Source organism: Rhineura floridana, chromosome 9, assembly GCF_030035675.1.
Source record: "Rhineura floridana isolate rRhiFlo1 chromosome 9, rRhiFlo1.hap2, whole genome shotgun sequence".
Classification (NCBI taxonomy): Eukaryota; Metazoa; Chordata; class Lepidosauria; order Squamata; family Rhineuridae; genus Rhineura; species Rhineura floridana.
In genome coordinates this window covers 123,637,815-123,653,387 of record NC_084488.1, presented here as the reverse complement: position 1 = coordinate 123,653,387, position 15,573 = coordinate 123,637,815, and the positions used below count along the sequence as shown (strand labels likewise).

Here is a 15,573-nt window from a genome sequence, read left to right as displayed (position 1 = left end):
CAGGGACAGAAGTTAAGCTAACTGGCCTGTAATTTCCAGGATCCCCTCTGGATCCCTTTTTGAATATTGGCGTTACATTTGCCACTTTCCAGTCCTCAGGCGCGGAGGAGGACCCGAGGGACAAGTTACATATTTTAGTTAGCAGATCAGCAATTTCACATTGGAGTTCTTTGAGAACTCTTGGGTGGATGCCATCCGGGCCTGGTGATTTGTCAGTTTTTATATTGTCCATTAAGCCTAGAACTTCCTCTCTTGTTACCACTATTTGTCTCAGTTCCTCAGAATCCCTTCCTGCAAATGTTAGTTCAGGGATCTGCCCTATATCTTCCACTGTGAAGACAGATGCAAAGAATTCATTTAGCTTCTCTGCAATCCTCTTATCGTTCTTTAGTACACCTTTGACTCCCTTATCATCCAAAGGTCCAATCGCCTCCCTAGATGGTCTCCTGCTTTGAATGTATTTATAGAATTTTTATGTTCTTAGCAATGTGCTCCTCAAATTCTTTTTTAGCATCCCTTATTGTCTTCTTGCATTTCTTTTGCCAGAGTTTGTGTTCTTTTTTATTTTCTTCATTCGGACAAGACTTCCATTTTCTGAAGGAAGACTTTTTGCCTCTAAGAGCTTCCTTGACTTTGCTCGTTAACCATGCTGGCATCTTCTTGGCCCTGGCGGTACCTTTTCTGATCTGCGGTATGCACTCCAGTTGAGCTTCTAATATAGTGTTTTTAAACAACTTCCAAGCATTTTCGAGTGATGTGACCCTCTGGACTTTGTATTTCAGCTTTCTTTTTACCAATCCCCTCATTTTTGTGAAGTTTCCTCTTTTGAAGTCAAATGTGACCGTGTTGGATTTTCTTGGCAATTGGCCATTTACATGTATGTTTAATTTAATAGCACTATGGTCACTGCTCCCAATCGGTTCAACAACACTTACATCTCGCACCAGGTCCTGGTCCCCACTGAGGATTAAGTCCAGGGTTGCCATCCCTCTGGTCGGTTCCATGACCAACTGATCTAGGGCATAGTCATTTAGAATATCTAGAAACTTTGCTTCTTTCTCATGACTGGAACACATATGCAGCCAGTCTATGTCTGGGTAGTTGAAGTCACCCATTACTACCACATTTCCTAGTTTGGATGCTTCCTCAATTTCATATCTCATCTCAAGGTCTCCCTGAGCATTTTGATCAGGGGGACGATAGATCGTTCCCAGTATTAAGTCCCTCCTGGGGCACGGTATCACCACCCACAACGATTCTGTGGAGGAGTCTGCCTCTTTTGGGGTTTCGAGCTTGCTGGATTCAATGCCTTCTTTCACGTATAGAGCGACTCCGCCACCAATACGTCCTTCCCTGTCCTTCCGATATAGTTTATATCCAGGGATAACCGTATCCCACTGGTTTTCTCCACTCCACCAGGTCTCCGTTACGCTAACTATATCAATGCTCTTCTCTAAGACCAAGCACCAGTTCTCCCATCTTGGTTCGGAGGCTCCTAGCATTAGCGTACAGGCACTTGTAAGCAGTGTCTCTCTTCAAGTGTCTTTGGCACTTGTGGTTTGGCCTGTGGCAATTTTGCCCTTCTGAATTTATATAAGAACATAAGAAGAGCCTGCTGGATCAGGCCAGTGGCCCATCTAGTCCAGCATCCTGTTCTCAAAGTAGCCAACCAGGTGCCTGGGGGAAGCCCGCAAGCAGGACCCGAGTGCAAGAACACTCTCCCCTCCTGAGGCTTCTGGCAACTGGTTTTCAGAAGCATGCTGCCTCTGACTAGGGTGGCAGAGCACAGCCATCATGGCTAGTAGCCATTGATAGCCCTGTCCTCCATGAATTTGTCTAATCTTCTTTTAAAGCCATCCAAGCTGGTGGCCATTACTGCATCTTGTGGGATATCCTGTGCCCCTGCACTCACAATGCATACTTCTAGGCCTACCCCTTTTAAAATTTCATCATTTCTTTGGTTTTTATCCCAGGGGGGAGGTTTACTCCGAACTGGACCTTTCTCAGCTCCTGTCAGGTTTCCCCCCTCAGTCAGTTTAAAAGCTGCTCTGCCACCTTTTTAATTTTAAGTGCCAGCAGTCTGGTTCCATTCTGGTTCAAGTGGAGCCCATCCCTTTTGTACAGGCCCGGCTTGTCCCAAAATGTTCCCCAGTGCCTAACAAATCCGAACCCTTCCACCCGACACCATCGTCTCATCCACGCATTGAGACTGCAAAGCTGTGCCTGTGTGGCTGGTCCTGCGCATGGAACCGGTACCATTTCAGAGAAAGCCACCTTGGAGGTCCTGGCTTTCAGCATCCTACCTAGCAATCTAAATTTTGCTGCCAGGACCTCACAGCTGCATTTCCCCATGTCGTTGGTGCCAACATGCACCACGACCACTGACTCCTCCCCAGCACTGTCTACCAAACTGTCTAAATGACGGGCGATATCTGCAACCTTTGCACCAGGCAGGCAAAACACCTTGCAGTCTGCACACCCATCACACACCCCACTGTCTATGTTTCTAATGATTGAATCACCCACTACAAGGATACCTCCACCCCCTGGAGATATATCCTCGGCACGAGAGGATAGCTGCTCATCCCCCAAGGAATGGGTCCCTTCCAAGGGATCATTTCCCTCTTTCTTGGCTGGATGCTCTCCTTCCCCGAGACCATCGTTCTCCGTGATAGCAGAAGAGCTATCATCCTTGGAGTGGGACACAGCTATAATGTCCCTGAAGGCCTCATCCACACACCTCTCTGCCTCTCTCAGCTTTTCCAGGTCAGCCACCTTGGCCTCAAGGAAATGAAGTCGTTCCCGGAGAACCAGGAGCTCATTGCACCGAGAGCACACCCACAACCTCTGTCCAACAGGCAGATAGTCGTACATGCTGCAGGCAGTGCAAAACACTAGAAAGCCCCCACACCCCTGCTGGCTTCTTACCTGCATAGTTTTGCTTAAGGTTTATTACATCAATGGGTTGGAAACTGCAGTTTAGTTGAGGTCACAGAACAGACGGGCAGAGTGGGGGGCCCTGGCCTCCTCGCCCTGCTGCTGAACTCGCTCTGCTGCTGAACTCGCTCTGCTGCTGAACTCGCCTTGACGCTTTGTCAGCTGGGACTCTGCTGCTTAACTCGCCTTGATGCTTTGTCAGCTGGGGCTCTGCTGCTTAACTCGCCTTGATGCTTTGTCAGCTGGGGCTCTGCTGCTTAACTCGCCTTGACGCTTTGTCGGCTGGGGCTCTGCTGCTTAACTCACCTTGACGCTTTGTCAGCTGGGGCTCTGCTGCTTAACTCGCCTTGACGCTTTGTCAGCTGGAGCTCTGCTGCTTAACTCGCCTTGACGCTTTGTCAGCTGGGGCTCTGCTGCTTAACTTGCCTTGACGCTCTGTCAGCTGGGGCTCTGCTGCTTAACTCGTCTTGATGCTTTGTCAGCTGGGGCTCTGCTGCTTAACTCGCCTTGATGCTTTGTCAGCTGGGGTCTTGAAGCTTTGTCAGCTGGGGCTCCCTCTAGCTCGTGGAGCAGGCTCCCTCGCTAGGGTGCTCTGAATTTATATCTGTGGCTGGTCCCTCCCAGCTACTGCTGCCAGCCAACGATGTGTTAATTGAGGCTGATGGCTCAACTATCAGCTGGGGCTTAACTCCTTAGGATTATCTCAGGCTTCCTTCCTTAGCGAGGGGCGGAGCTGTTTAAGGACTTCTGTTTGTTGTTTTCCCACCTAGAACAGCCTGACCTTTCTTTAACCTAGGGAAACAGAGCTTGTGGTTGTGTTTAAGGAAGGCTAAAGCTGCCCTTTTTAGCAAAGACTGAGCTCACTCTCTCCCTGTATGTGTTGGTGGAGTTTCCTTTTCCCCCTTTTCTCTGACTGGAATTTAGCCTTGTTTACAGTGTCCCCTGAAGCTTTCCTGCTAGAGTGGTGTTGAAAACTAGCTTTCTATGGGCTTCCTTCTAGGATCTGTCTCCTAAGATATAGGTTCTTCCAGGATTTGGCTCCTAGCTCAGGATGACCTTAGGCTGCCCTTATTACTTATTGCTCTGAGCTGTTTTAATTCAATTAAAGAATGAAATAAATGGGAGCTACTTACCCTACTTTCAGCTACTTACAGCTCCTTTCAGGTGGAACTGTATGTTTTTTTTAATTATTATGTTTTAAGAATCTTTATTGGAAATAAAATTAATGTACAGCATACAATTCCAACTCAGTTATGTGAAAACATACATTTAATTTTTTTAAATAAAAAAATTATAGTATTAACAACTCAAATATCTAAGAATTTATGCTTAATTTATTAGATTAAAGAAAAAAGTTTATAAGAATATTTATTCTCCTGATATTTTTGATTCCATAAAGATGAAAAATTTTAAAATATTCTTTATTGGAAATAAAATTAAAGTAGAACATACTGTTACAGGCTGCCTTTGATTTTTTTATGTTTTTGGCCTTTTCAAGGTCTCCAAGTTTACATAAAATGCATTAAAGTTGGGAGATGAGTACTTATACATTGAAAAAGCACCAGCTAGAAGTACAAGCTGCCTAGCTGCTATAAGGGTTAAGTTTCTTTCACTTGCCTCTCCCTCCTCCCCTATCTGAAAATTGGGCTTTCCCACCTCTCTGCTAGAGAAAAGCTGGCTAGGAAGTCTGCCAAGAGTCTGGGCACTGCCCTTCTCCCTTTTGTAAACAAAAATGTCTCAAGAAACAGACCTGTTGGGCCTGTGGAGAGAAACAAACTGCACTCTATTGACAGCTCTCTAAAAAATCACCACTGTCTTATCTTTAACTAGTTACAGGCAGCAACTCTGTCAAAGCTTTGAGAAGCTTCACAATGCAAAGCAATTAGCCCTCATCCAATAAGATAGGCTTATAAATAGCCTGCAAATCCGTTGTTCAAAGCCAGTCCTAGTCTCTGAGCCGAAGAGGCCTGAGGCCAGTCCTAGTGACTGTGCTGAAGACACTGACTGATGCTGACCAATAGCTTCTTAGAAGCCCAGCAAATTGTGAGAGGGTTACTTTTCCAGGTGAAAAGTTTGTATTGAAGTTTTAGCAGGTATTGAACATTGCAAAGATGATAAGAAATATATCCCTACATGTTGTGTTGATTCAGTTTTCAGACCCTTTAGCTGAGACTAAAGAGAGAATATTATAAAGGTTTTGAGATCCTTTAGTTGAGGCCAAAGAAAGTATTGTTTCTACAACTAAGAAATGTCTAAGGCTGTTTGTATGAATAAGAAATAAGGCTGTTTGTATAAGGTTCTTATTAGATAAGGGCACTATGTATTTGGCTTAAAGTTAGTCACTGATATAGTGCGACATCACGTTATATGCCAGCCACGCTAAGACACTGAGTAATTGCCTCATATTTATCACACTAAGTAGTGAATTGTTAGAAACTTGTTAAAGCTGGATATGTGCCACCTTAACTTGTACTTAGGAGCCCGTCCATATGACTGTATAATCTGCAATGTTATAGCTTTCTGTCCCCATTAATTCATTGTCAAACAAATGACATTGCAAGCTAGTACAGATTTTCGTGTTCACAAATCCACATTAGAAACACTACCAAAAAATTGATATGCTTTCCTGTCCCGATAATCACATTAACGTCCATGGGCTTGGACACAATGCTGCGGACTTTCCTGCAATAGGTGGTCCATGGGCATTCCTCCATCCTATGCCAAGCCCCTTATCTCCTTCCCACTCAATAGGATAGCTACAAACCTGCACATGCATGGGATTTAAAAAAAGGTTTTGCGCTCTTCTGAAAAAGTGCATAAAAAGCAAATGACTGTTATGGACCAATCACTGAACACGGATGGACTTAGCGGAGTGGCCAATACTAAAGCAAAGGAAAAAAAGTCCACATGTATGGACACTTGATCATTGGGTTTTCACAATAATCCAACCATAAACAGGACATATATGGATCTCAAGGCCACCAACAGAATATGGAAAATACCAATTTTGCAGTTAGGTATGGATGGGCCCTAGGTTATAAGATAAACTATATGCCTATCTAAGCCATGTAGAGAGCCAGTGTGGTGTGGTGGTTAAGGTGTTGGAGTACGACTTGGGAGACCAGGGTTCGAATCCCCACACAGCCACAAAGCTCGCTGGGTGACCTTGGGCCAGTCACTGCCTCCCAGCCTCAGAGGGATGCAATGGGAAACCCCCTCTGAATACCACTTACCATGAACACCCTATTCGTAGGGTCACCGTAAGTCGGAATCGACTTGAAGGCAGTCCATTCCATTCAAGCCATGTGTTGTAAGACAGAGTCAGCTAATGCTTGTTAGAATTTAATGCCTGGTTATGGCCAGCAATACAGATGTGTTTAACTGTTAAGTTACTGGCTAAGGCCAAACTCTTTCTATACTTATGCATGCACAATTCATGCATTGGGTAAGGCCTCTTACTTGTATTTCTAGTCTAAACCAGACCTTAGAATAGAAATACATTTTGATTTTCTGCTGTGGAACCCTATTATTATATTTCCTGATACATCCTCAGTCCCTAGGGGAACTTGGATAGGATTTCCTTTTCTAGGTTGACCTAGCCAGTCATCCGCTGTTGATAAGAGGACTCGGGTGAGGACAATGTTTGGCATATAAGATTCAGGGTAGACATAAACCTAGGAAATAACCATAGAACCCTCATCCCTGTGCATCCATTAGTTAAGGCTTGGGGTGGTTACAATATAATTCCAACTCAGTTACATAAAAGCATATATTTAATGTGTTAAAATAAAAATAAAAAGTTTATAGTATTAACCACTTAAATACCTAAGAACTTATGCTTGATTTGTTAGATTAAAAAAAACTTCATAAGGATATTTGTTCTCCTGGTATTTTTGGTTCCTTTAACAGAATAAAAATTGGCCAGTTTTCTATATACTTACTTATTGGTCCATTTTTCTGTCTCAGATAATATGTGAGTTTGATCAGATTCGAAGTGTCTCGTATTCTATTGAACCAATTCAGGATCACAGGTGGTTTAAGATGTTTCCAACGATTTGGCAATTTTAATATTTGCTAATATTAATAAGGTTGTAGCCATTTCCAAATCTTTATCTAGGACTATATCCTTCAAGTAGTATAATAGGATAACATATGGGATATTTGGTAATATTTGCATTGTGGCACCTACCCATTCGAATTCCCTCCCATTAAATATTAGACAGACACAATCTCTGTTATCTTTCCAGTGCCTAAGGAAGACCTTCCTCTTTCAAGAAGCCTTTAAAGTAGAGACTTTATCCCAGTCTGTGTCTGTATTGGAATTGCATTTCAAGATGTTTTAAAGCTTTTTTTTTAAAAAAAGATGTTTTTAAAGATGTTTTGTTTTAACATGTTTTTAAAGATGTTTTATTTCAATATAATTTAAAAAATAATTTATGATGTTTTAGAGTGTTTCTACTGTTTTCGTTTGCCACCCTGGGCTCCTACTGTGAGGGAGAATTAAAAATTTAATAAACAGATAGAAAGATAGCTATCTAGCTAGCTAGCTAGATTTTCTCTGCTTGAATTGGTAGATATTAAACTTTCAAATTTACTTTTTTCCTTACGGACCAAGTTTTCTTAAAAGACCAGAACCTGCAGTGTATCTGCATTTGAAGAGTACTATGGGGGTCAGTTTATCAAGCATGTCTTCAGTGTGGGATATAGCTTCATTATGGATTGGACATGTAAAAGGTGACAGCCCTGGGGATAACTTATTATACAGCCATAAGAGTGGATTATTCGCATTCCGCAATGTTTTATTGAAAATACCCCCCATGCCAGTCTGATGTTTCCCATAATCTCATTTCAAAACAAAATCTTACAAACCTTATAGTCCTGAACTCAGAAACACTTCCTTAACAACCCTTTCAACAACAACACCATATGCTCAGAGGCACATGTAACCAAATTCTTCCAAGCTACACAGGAAGTGGATTGGACTGTGAAAGACCAACCCAAATTGTGTTTGCATTCTGACAAATGTGTAGGGCAGTCCAATATCTCAGAGAGGAGGTTGGGTCTCCTGCTGCCCTGGTGCATTCACTATAGCTGCCCAGTTTCCCTGCTTTTTAAAGTTTGATAGAAATATCTGTGGGCTATAGGTACGTTCTTAAACCACAAGGGTTTTTTTTTTTTTTTTTGCCTATTAGTGAATATACTGAGTTGCTCCTTGGCTATAGCCAGCTTTTGGAGCTGTTTGATAATACGATTCTGCCACAGAAGGCTGTGGCTGGGCAGCAGCTGCAACTGCAGCTGCAGTGGCTGTGGGTTGCTGATAATATTGCTTGCTGTCATAAGCCACAGCTGGCGCAGTAGATCTAACATATGAATAAGAGTTCTGGTAATTTTGTGTAGTGACTGGAGGTGGTGGAGGGGGAGCTTCTTGTTCTCTCTGTGTGTAACCATAGTCTGTTGCTGCATGTGCTGTAGGGTAACCTCCATAGGCTACCGCTGTTGCAGCAGCTGCAACAGCCACTGGAGCAGGTCTTGCTACTGCAACTGTTGCTGCTGCTGGGGCATAGGCAGCAGTAACTGTGTGCGCTGCTACAGGAGCCTGATGGACAGTGTAGCTTGCAACTGTGGTTGGATGAGAATAGGCTACACCTGAAGCTGGCTGCTGGCTATACTGGGCAGCAGCCCTGGTGTGGGTGAATCCGAAGTAGTTGCCGGTGGCCATTTTGGCATCTTTCCCCAGCCGGCTGGGCACATAGGTGAAAGAGACTACTGTGCATATGGGAATCATGAGTCCGGGCTGACAGAAATGGCGGCGGTTAAAACACTCCCTGGCGTGCTCACTCGTTCCCCTTTGCTGCTCCTACTGCCGTCGCACGTGCGCTACCGCTAACTCGTCTGTCTCCTCTCTTTCCCTTCCCCTCCCACAACCACCCCTATTAGTGAATATATAAACTAAAAGGTAAAGGTGTCCCCGCACTTGTAGTGCGAGTCATTTCCGACTCTTAGGGTGACGTCTTGCGACGTTTACTAGGCAGACTGTATATATGGGGTGGGATTGCCAGTTCCTTCCCCGGCCTTTCTTTACCCCCCAGCGTATGCCGGGTACTCATCTTACCGACCACGGATGGATGGCAGGCTGAGTGGACCTCGACCCCTTTTACTGGAGATTCGACTTCCTCCTTTTGTTGGAATCGAACTCTGGCCGTGAGCAGAGCTTTGACTGCGTTACCGCCTCTTACCACTCTGCGCCACGGAGGATCTTGAATATATAAACTAATTGATAAAACTGGACAATGCAAGGGTCTTTAAGCATGATTGGGAGGATGACTTGAGGATAATTACTGGGAGGAAGGGCAGGATATAAATCTGATAAATAAATAATAAATAAATATCGATGATGTCTGGGATCGGAGTTGGATTTGTTCCCCACTGAAGCTATATCATCAAGAATCTAAGAAGCAATGCTCAAATACCAATTTTCTGATGGCATTGGACCCTGATGAAACTTCACTGCATTGATCCTGCTACATCTGTGCAATGCTGCAAGGGGTGTGCGGTGAGAGGCTCTCTCCTTCATATATGGTGGGATTGCGATTCTGTAAAGTGGGTTGGGGCTCAGGGCTCCTCTACTCTTTCAGAAATTATGGAGTAGCCTCTCATCCTATATCCGAATCTTGCTCTTCTGTCATTAGAAAGAGATCTCAACCCCTCAGTGTTTCTTAAGGAGCTACTTGCACTTATGCTGGCAGCAGCATAAATGGAGGTGGCTCTCCATTGAAAGTGCACAGTGGGTCTCACATTCAAAGTAGCTAATGCAGGAGTGGTCCATTGCACTCTTGGAATGGCTCACCCAGCATGCAAGGGCAATCCACAGTACTGCCAGAAAGGACTACTTTGAAAAAGTATGGCTTCCATTTCTATGCTATATCAACAAGAATTTGCAGATTTGTCCCCTGATCTCTCAAGTTGACTTCTAGAGAGTGCTGATCTTATGGAGGGAACTTGTTCAATCTTGAGTGTTTAGTTAGTCACGTGTTAAGAGTTCTTTTCCCCCAAAGATTGCATTCTATATCAGTTATTTCTTTTGTATATGATTATTGTAAGTACTAATGCAATGTAATCCTCTTTTCTTCTTTGTCACTTTTTGGACAATAAAAATTAATGGGGTGGGAGAACGTCAGCAGGAAAATTGATGGGTGAAGTGTGGGGGATCTGATACATTGGATGGTGAAGATAATGCAGCCAGTCTTGGGATTTGCTGAAGCTAGGTTGGCTGTTATGGTTTTTGTGATCAGTGGTCATTGATAGGGGGAGACACAACTACGAGGAGTTGCCAAGTCATCATGGAAGCTCTTTATGGCGTGTTCCTTGCTCCCACCCTTCCCTATTCTCCTGCAGACTATCTTGCTCAGCTTTAAGCATCTCCAAATCTTTTTGAGTTTGAGCTAATTGTCATAGTGCAAAGGCCTTGCTAAGGGTCTTCATCATGGGTGGGGAGCCTTTTTCAAGCATGGCCTGGGGCATGTTCTGAGGGCTAGACAGTGAAGCCTGGAGGGCCACATTTGGGCCCCGGGCCTGGGGTTCCCTAACCCTGCTCTTCATAATCATAATGACATAGAGAGGCAGAAGGGGAGGCTTGACAGAGTAGGGAGTTGAGCACCATGACAGTGATGTGGAAGGGTCGCTTGTGGATCCATGATGGTAGAGATGGCATGATCCATGATGGCAAAAGAAAGTTGGACAGGGACATGTTGTATAGGTGTATATACTCTGATAGTATTCCTCCAAAACCTTTTGAAATATGGGTCAAAAAGAAATGTTGGTGAAAAACTCACGTGGATCCAACTGCTGAACCTCCAAGCCATGCCCATGTTGTTCCTTTGTCTTTAAACATTCCAATCCAGAACACAGTGTTGATAGACTTTGCATGATCGGTAAGATAGTCCTAGAGCAGAGGAAGGGGAAGAAAGTACAAAAAGATTTTTTTTATTGGGAATGAGGGGGTAGGCACACTTTTCAAAGCCTTTCTAGGCAATGTCCTTTCCTCCAGGAGATTATGGCCTACACATATGTCCAACAAGGGCAAAACCAATGCAGGCGAAGGGAGCAAGTGTCATTGTGGAAGGCTCCACTCACAAACATTTGAGATTCAGCGATCAAAACTATACACAGTATTCCAAGGATGGTTGCACCATTGATGTATTACAATGGTAGCAATTTTTATATTTGAATGAATCCCCCCCCCATTATTAGCTCATACCAAGGGTACAATACAATAACCATCAATACAGCCATCTTAAATTAAAACATGTATGTCAATATGGGAAATGGAAATGGAGTGCCTTCAAGTTGATCCCGACTTATGGTGACCCTATGAATAGGGATTTCATGGTAGGCGGTATTCAGAGGGGGTTTCCCATTGCCTCCCTCTGAGGCTAGTCCTCCCCAGCTGGCTAGGGCCTGCTCAGCTTGCCACAGCTGCACAAGCCAGCCCCTTCCTTGTCCGCAAGTGCCAGCTGGGGGGCAACTGGGCTCCTTGGGACTATGCAGCTTGCCCACGGCTGCGCAGGTGGCAGGGCACGTAACCCCTGAGCCACTCCCTGTGGGGGTGATCTTTAGCTGGCCCTTGACACCCAGGAGACACGGGCGGGGATTTGAACTCACAGACTCTGGCCTCCCAGCCAGGCTCTCCTCCCCACTGTGCCAGCTGTTGTAAGTTAGTATAAGCCTTCCAAATGTCCAAACATATATCCACATGTGGTTGACATTGGAAGGAAATATATTCAAGAATAGCATGCATGGTGAGGTCCTCAGGCCATTGTGTAATAGGCAGTGGGTGTTTAGCCTTCCAGGCTCAAAGTATATGTCTCTTAGAGCTCACAAAACCCATTTTTGTTGTCCTGCCATTAATGCCCATACAATAGGAATGCAGTTTAAAAGTATATGAGCATCTGCAAATATCAAGGATTTCACCAGTACAAAGTTAATGCAAACAATAATTTCAGACCATTAATAATATATCACTGGACATGCCCACATCATATGCCTCAATGAGAGAGAGAGAGAGAGAGAGAGAGAGAGAAATCTGCTGGTCTGCCGACCACATTTTTGCCCAGGGGAATGTCTGACCGAGCTAACTGAAGTGGTCCCTGGTGTGGTGTTGGAGAACCTCAGGACAGTTCTGGGTAACTTCAAAACCCAGGTGGAGGCTGCCATTGGGCCAGCATGACCATTCATTGCCTCCATGACAACTATGGGGCTGTCTCAAATGGTGCTCAGTCCAACACATTGGGCAGGGCATACCCTTGATTTAGTCTTTACACCAAGTGATATGAGGGATGTACCAAATGTAGGGAGTGTACAATGCACTCCTTTGACATGGCCAGACCATTACCTAGTGAAATCTGGGCTGGTAGCAGCTATTTCCCCCTGTTCTGGTTGTGGGCCCTTTCAGATGGCCCACCCGTGGAGAGTGATGGAACCTAATATATACCTGAATGCTCTGAGGGGAAGATCTCCCCTTCGCTGTTAGAGCAGCCACTGGGCATCTCTCCTTCTGAAGAGGATTTAATTAAATAATTAAATAAATAAATTTATATCCCACCTTTCCTTCCAGTAGGAGCCAGCGGCAGCCAGAGCACTTGGAAGAGGGGGGCAGAGGGTGAGCTGGCAGACTCCAACACCCCCATTCCCAAGGATGCAATGCAACCTGCACAGGCCTGAACAGATGGAACCTCCTTCCCCCACCCCCACGGAAGTGCCTGATTGCTTGTTGAGTCCCAATGTGAAAGTTCCCACGCAAGTAGAGGGCCCATGCTGATCCTATTGAAGAGGGTCTTGGAGGGGTGGCTAACTGTTGGGATATGAGCTTGTGTAGTCATGCTTGCTGAGGTCTTTGAGGACTGCAGTGACCTGAGTAACCTGTTGTTTAATCTATGTCTCAAAGTCCTCTTACATGGTGTAATAAAGCTTTAAAGAAAAAGACTTTTAGAACATCTGGATCAGAATCTGAGAGTGACAGGCAGGATAATTATTGCTACCCCCCATGGCAACATTCGTAGAATCTCCCAAACCCCAAGCATATACCACGGCTACTTAAAAATCCATGGTTATGTTTCATAAACAAAAAGACAACATATCTTCCAGTTTAGAGATCCTGGATCCTGCTTCATCACTCCTAGCTGCAGTGCTCTGCAGGGAGCCTTAAAGCTGATCAACAGAGTCTTTAACAGGCTTTAGCAAGCATCTCTTTGAGAATCAATCTTGCTAAGAAGATCACTCTGTACTTAATGAGAAAAGGATCAAAATAACCACCTACTTTCAGTCCACTGGTTTAGTTTATTCAGTTATCAGGATACATTTTAAGCTGAAGCAACATCTAACTATGCCACCGTCTAAAACTGGAAGCCTGCGTTCAGCACTGTAATGCCATTTGCCTAGATCCTTTGGAAGTCCCTCACACTCCCTGGTGCTGTCCTGATTTTGCAGTGCTCTAGGAGGCTGTGGATGGGAGGGATCATGAGGGCTGGGTAAATGATGCAGACTTGGGGAAGGGACAGGAAGAAACACACGGTTGTGATTTCTCCATGTGAACCTTTCAGGAGAAGCGTGGGACTAGATGATGGGCTCCTCGCAGACTGATGTTATCACTTCTTCGGTACCCCTGAGATCAAACCATCCCCTTTCATTTATTATATGTTCAATGCAGAGCTTGGAAAAGTTACTTTTTTAAACAACTCCCATCAGCCCCAGCCAGCATGGCCACTGGAGTGGGCTGATGGGAGTTGTAGTCCAAAAAAGTAACTTTTCCAAGCTCTGGATGATTTATACCCCAGCTTTTAATTTCAGCACCCTTGAGATCAAACCATCCCCTTTCATTTATTATATGTCCAATGATTTATACCCCAGCTTTTAATTTCAAGAAATACCCAAGATGACATCTCAGTTAACATTGTTTCAACAAATTGCACTGCAAACCCAAGTCCAGACAGCAAGCTCAATAACTCTGTGAGCCATGTGGGCGGGAGCTGGAAGCAAGATCTGGATTTTCATCTGTGAATGTGGCCCAAGAAAAAGTTTGAGTCTTGGAACTGGCAGGCAAGCGTCATCCTAGGGGTGCTGCAAAGGGGTTGCCACTTTTTTGTGGGGATGGACATTGCCTTGGAATTTGCCAATGCCACTCTGAGTGCCTGCTTGATAATTTCTTCCACCTGCTGTACCTGTACATCTCTTAACAGCTATTGCAGAAGACTCTACAAATCTCTGATATATTCCCCTGACTGAAGCACAGCAGGAAATCCACAGCTAGAGCATCTCCCGCAGATAGCTGTCCAGCCTCTGCTTGAAGACAACCAGCGAAGGGGATCCCACCACCTCCCTAGGCAGTCGGTTCCATTGGCGAACTGCCCTTACTGTCAAGAAGTTCCTTCTAATGTCCAATCTGAATCTACACTCCTGCAACTTAAAACCATTAGAACTAGTCCTACCCTCTGGGGCAGCAGAGAACAAATCTGTACCCTCCTCTATGTGACAGCCCTTCAGGTACTTAAAGAGTGCAATCATGTCACCCCTCAGCCTTCTGAGGTCATTGATAAAAATGTTGAAGGTGGGAATCAGAAATGGTAAGGTGGGAGTGGAATAGCATTAAGATGCAAAAAAAATACAGTCAGTGATATTTAGAGATCAAATGTATGTTAAATAGGCACACCCTAGTTATTGTAACAAGTAGGGGATCAATTTATTCAGCATTGCTGAGATGATTGGAAACACATCTAGTAGGGCATGGAAAAATCACAAGAAATAGTCCTAAACAGCACAGATATCCTGATATCCACGTAGTGTGATAAAAATAGTTTGGTCAGATTTGTATCCATTTATTCTTTTGAGTAGACACTGACCTGTCTGCCTGTAAGTACAATGACACTTTCCTCTCACAGACCTTGGGAGGCATGACTGCCGTTGCTTACAAACAGCACCCCCTCCATAAACCTAGCTGTTCATCAGCAACAACAGGCCACATAGCAGAGATATAGACATGAGGACCAGGCCTTGTGGCAGACCCAGATGCCAACTCTGCCCCCATATCCGGTCTGGCAAAATTATTGCAGGACCTAATAATGTCATCTACAGCATCAAAGGTCCATTCATCGGCTCATTTTCCAGTATAATTTATACCCTCATCAGCCAACAATGCCCTTCTGGGACAAACGGGTCAATCTCCATGAGAGATGGGGCAGAAACTAAATTCAGTTTGCATTAAAAGGAAACTTGATTCACATTTTCTGAAAAATATGCGAACTGAAACACAGTTATCCTTCAGAATTCGCCTTCCTTTGAATTTTGCTATGCAGTTCTGCAGCCAAACACTGTATATGTGTGCACCTAACAGCATATATTAGTCAAAATAATATATAGAAGGTGCTATATTAGGGAAAATGGCTTTGCAAAAATCTGTACATTAGTGTCGGGAGGATGAGCTGGGCTCCTGGGGGGTTGTCAGAAGAGGATTCAAATGGCTGGCAGAGGGAGGAGGGAGGAACTTACCCTCTGTGGAGCGAAGCCGAAACAGAGGACATGCCAGAGATAGGGTCGCCTAGCAACGGGGAGCCTGAGAGCCTTGAAGTTTTAGAATCCCCCCCA

At 44.5% G+C, this 15,573-nt stretch overlaps 2 protein-coding genes across 3 annotated transcripts in view; both read right to left on the bottom strand.

The window, feature by feature from the left end:
• LOC133364432 (C-type lectin domain family 4 member M-like) overlaps window positions 1-15,573 on the bottom strand; it is a 38,321-nt gene that overhangs the window by 11,319 nt on the left and 11,429 nt on the right. For both annotated transcript variants that reach the window (XM_061584935.1, XM_061584936.1), the window contains one exon: window positions 10,770-10,879. In XM_061584935.1, coding sequence (XP_061440919.1) covers window positions 10,770-10,879 — 110 coding nt within the window. The remainder of the gene's footprint in view (window positions 1-10,769; window positions 10,880-15,573) is intronic.
• On the bottom strand, window positions 8,126-8,845 carry LOC133364302 (zinc finger RNA-binding protein-like). Its single transcript, XM_061584666.1, has one exon. It carries the CDS (start codon window positions 8,720-8,722, stop codon window positions 8,126-8,128), a length of 597 nt encoding a protein of 198 aa, XP_061440650.1. The 5' UTR covers window positions 8,723-8,845.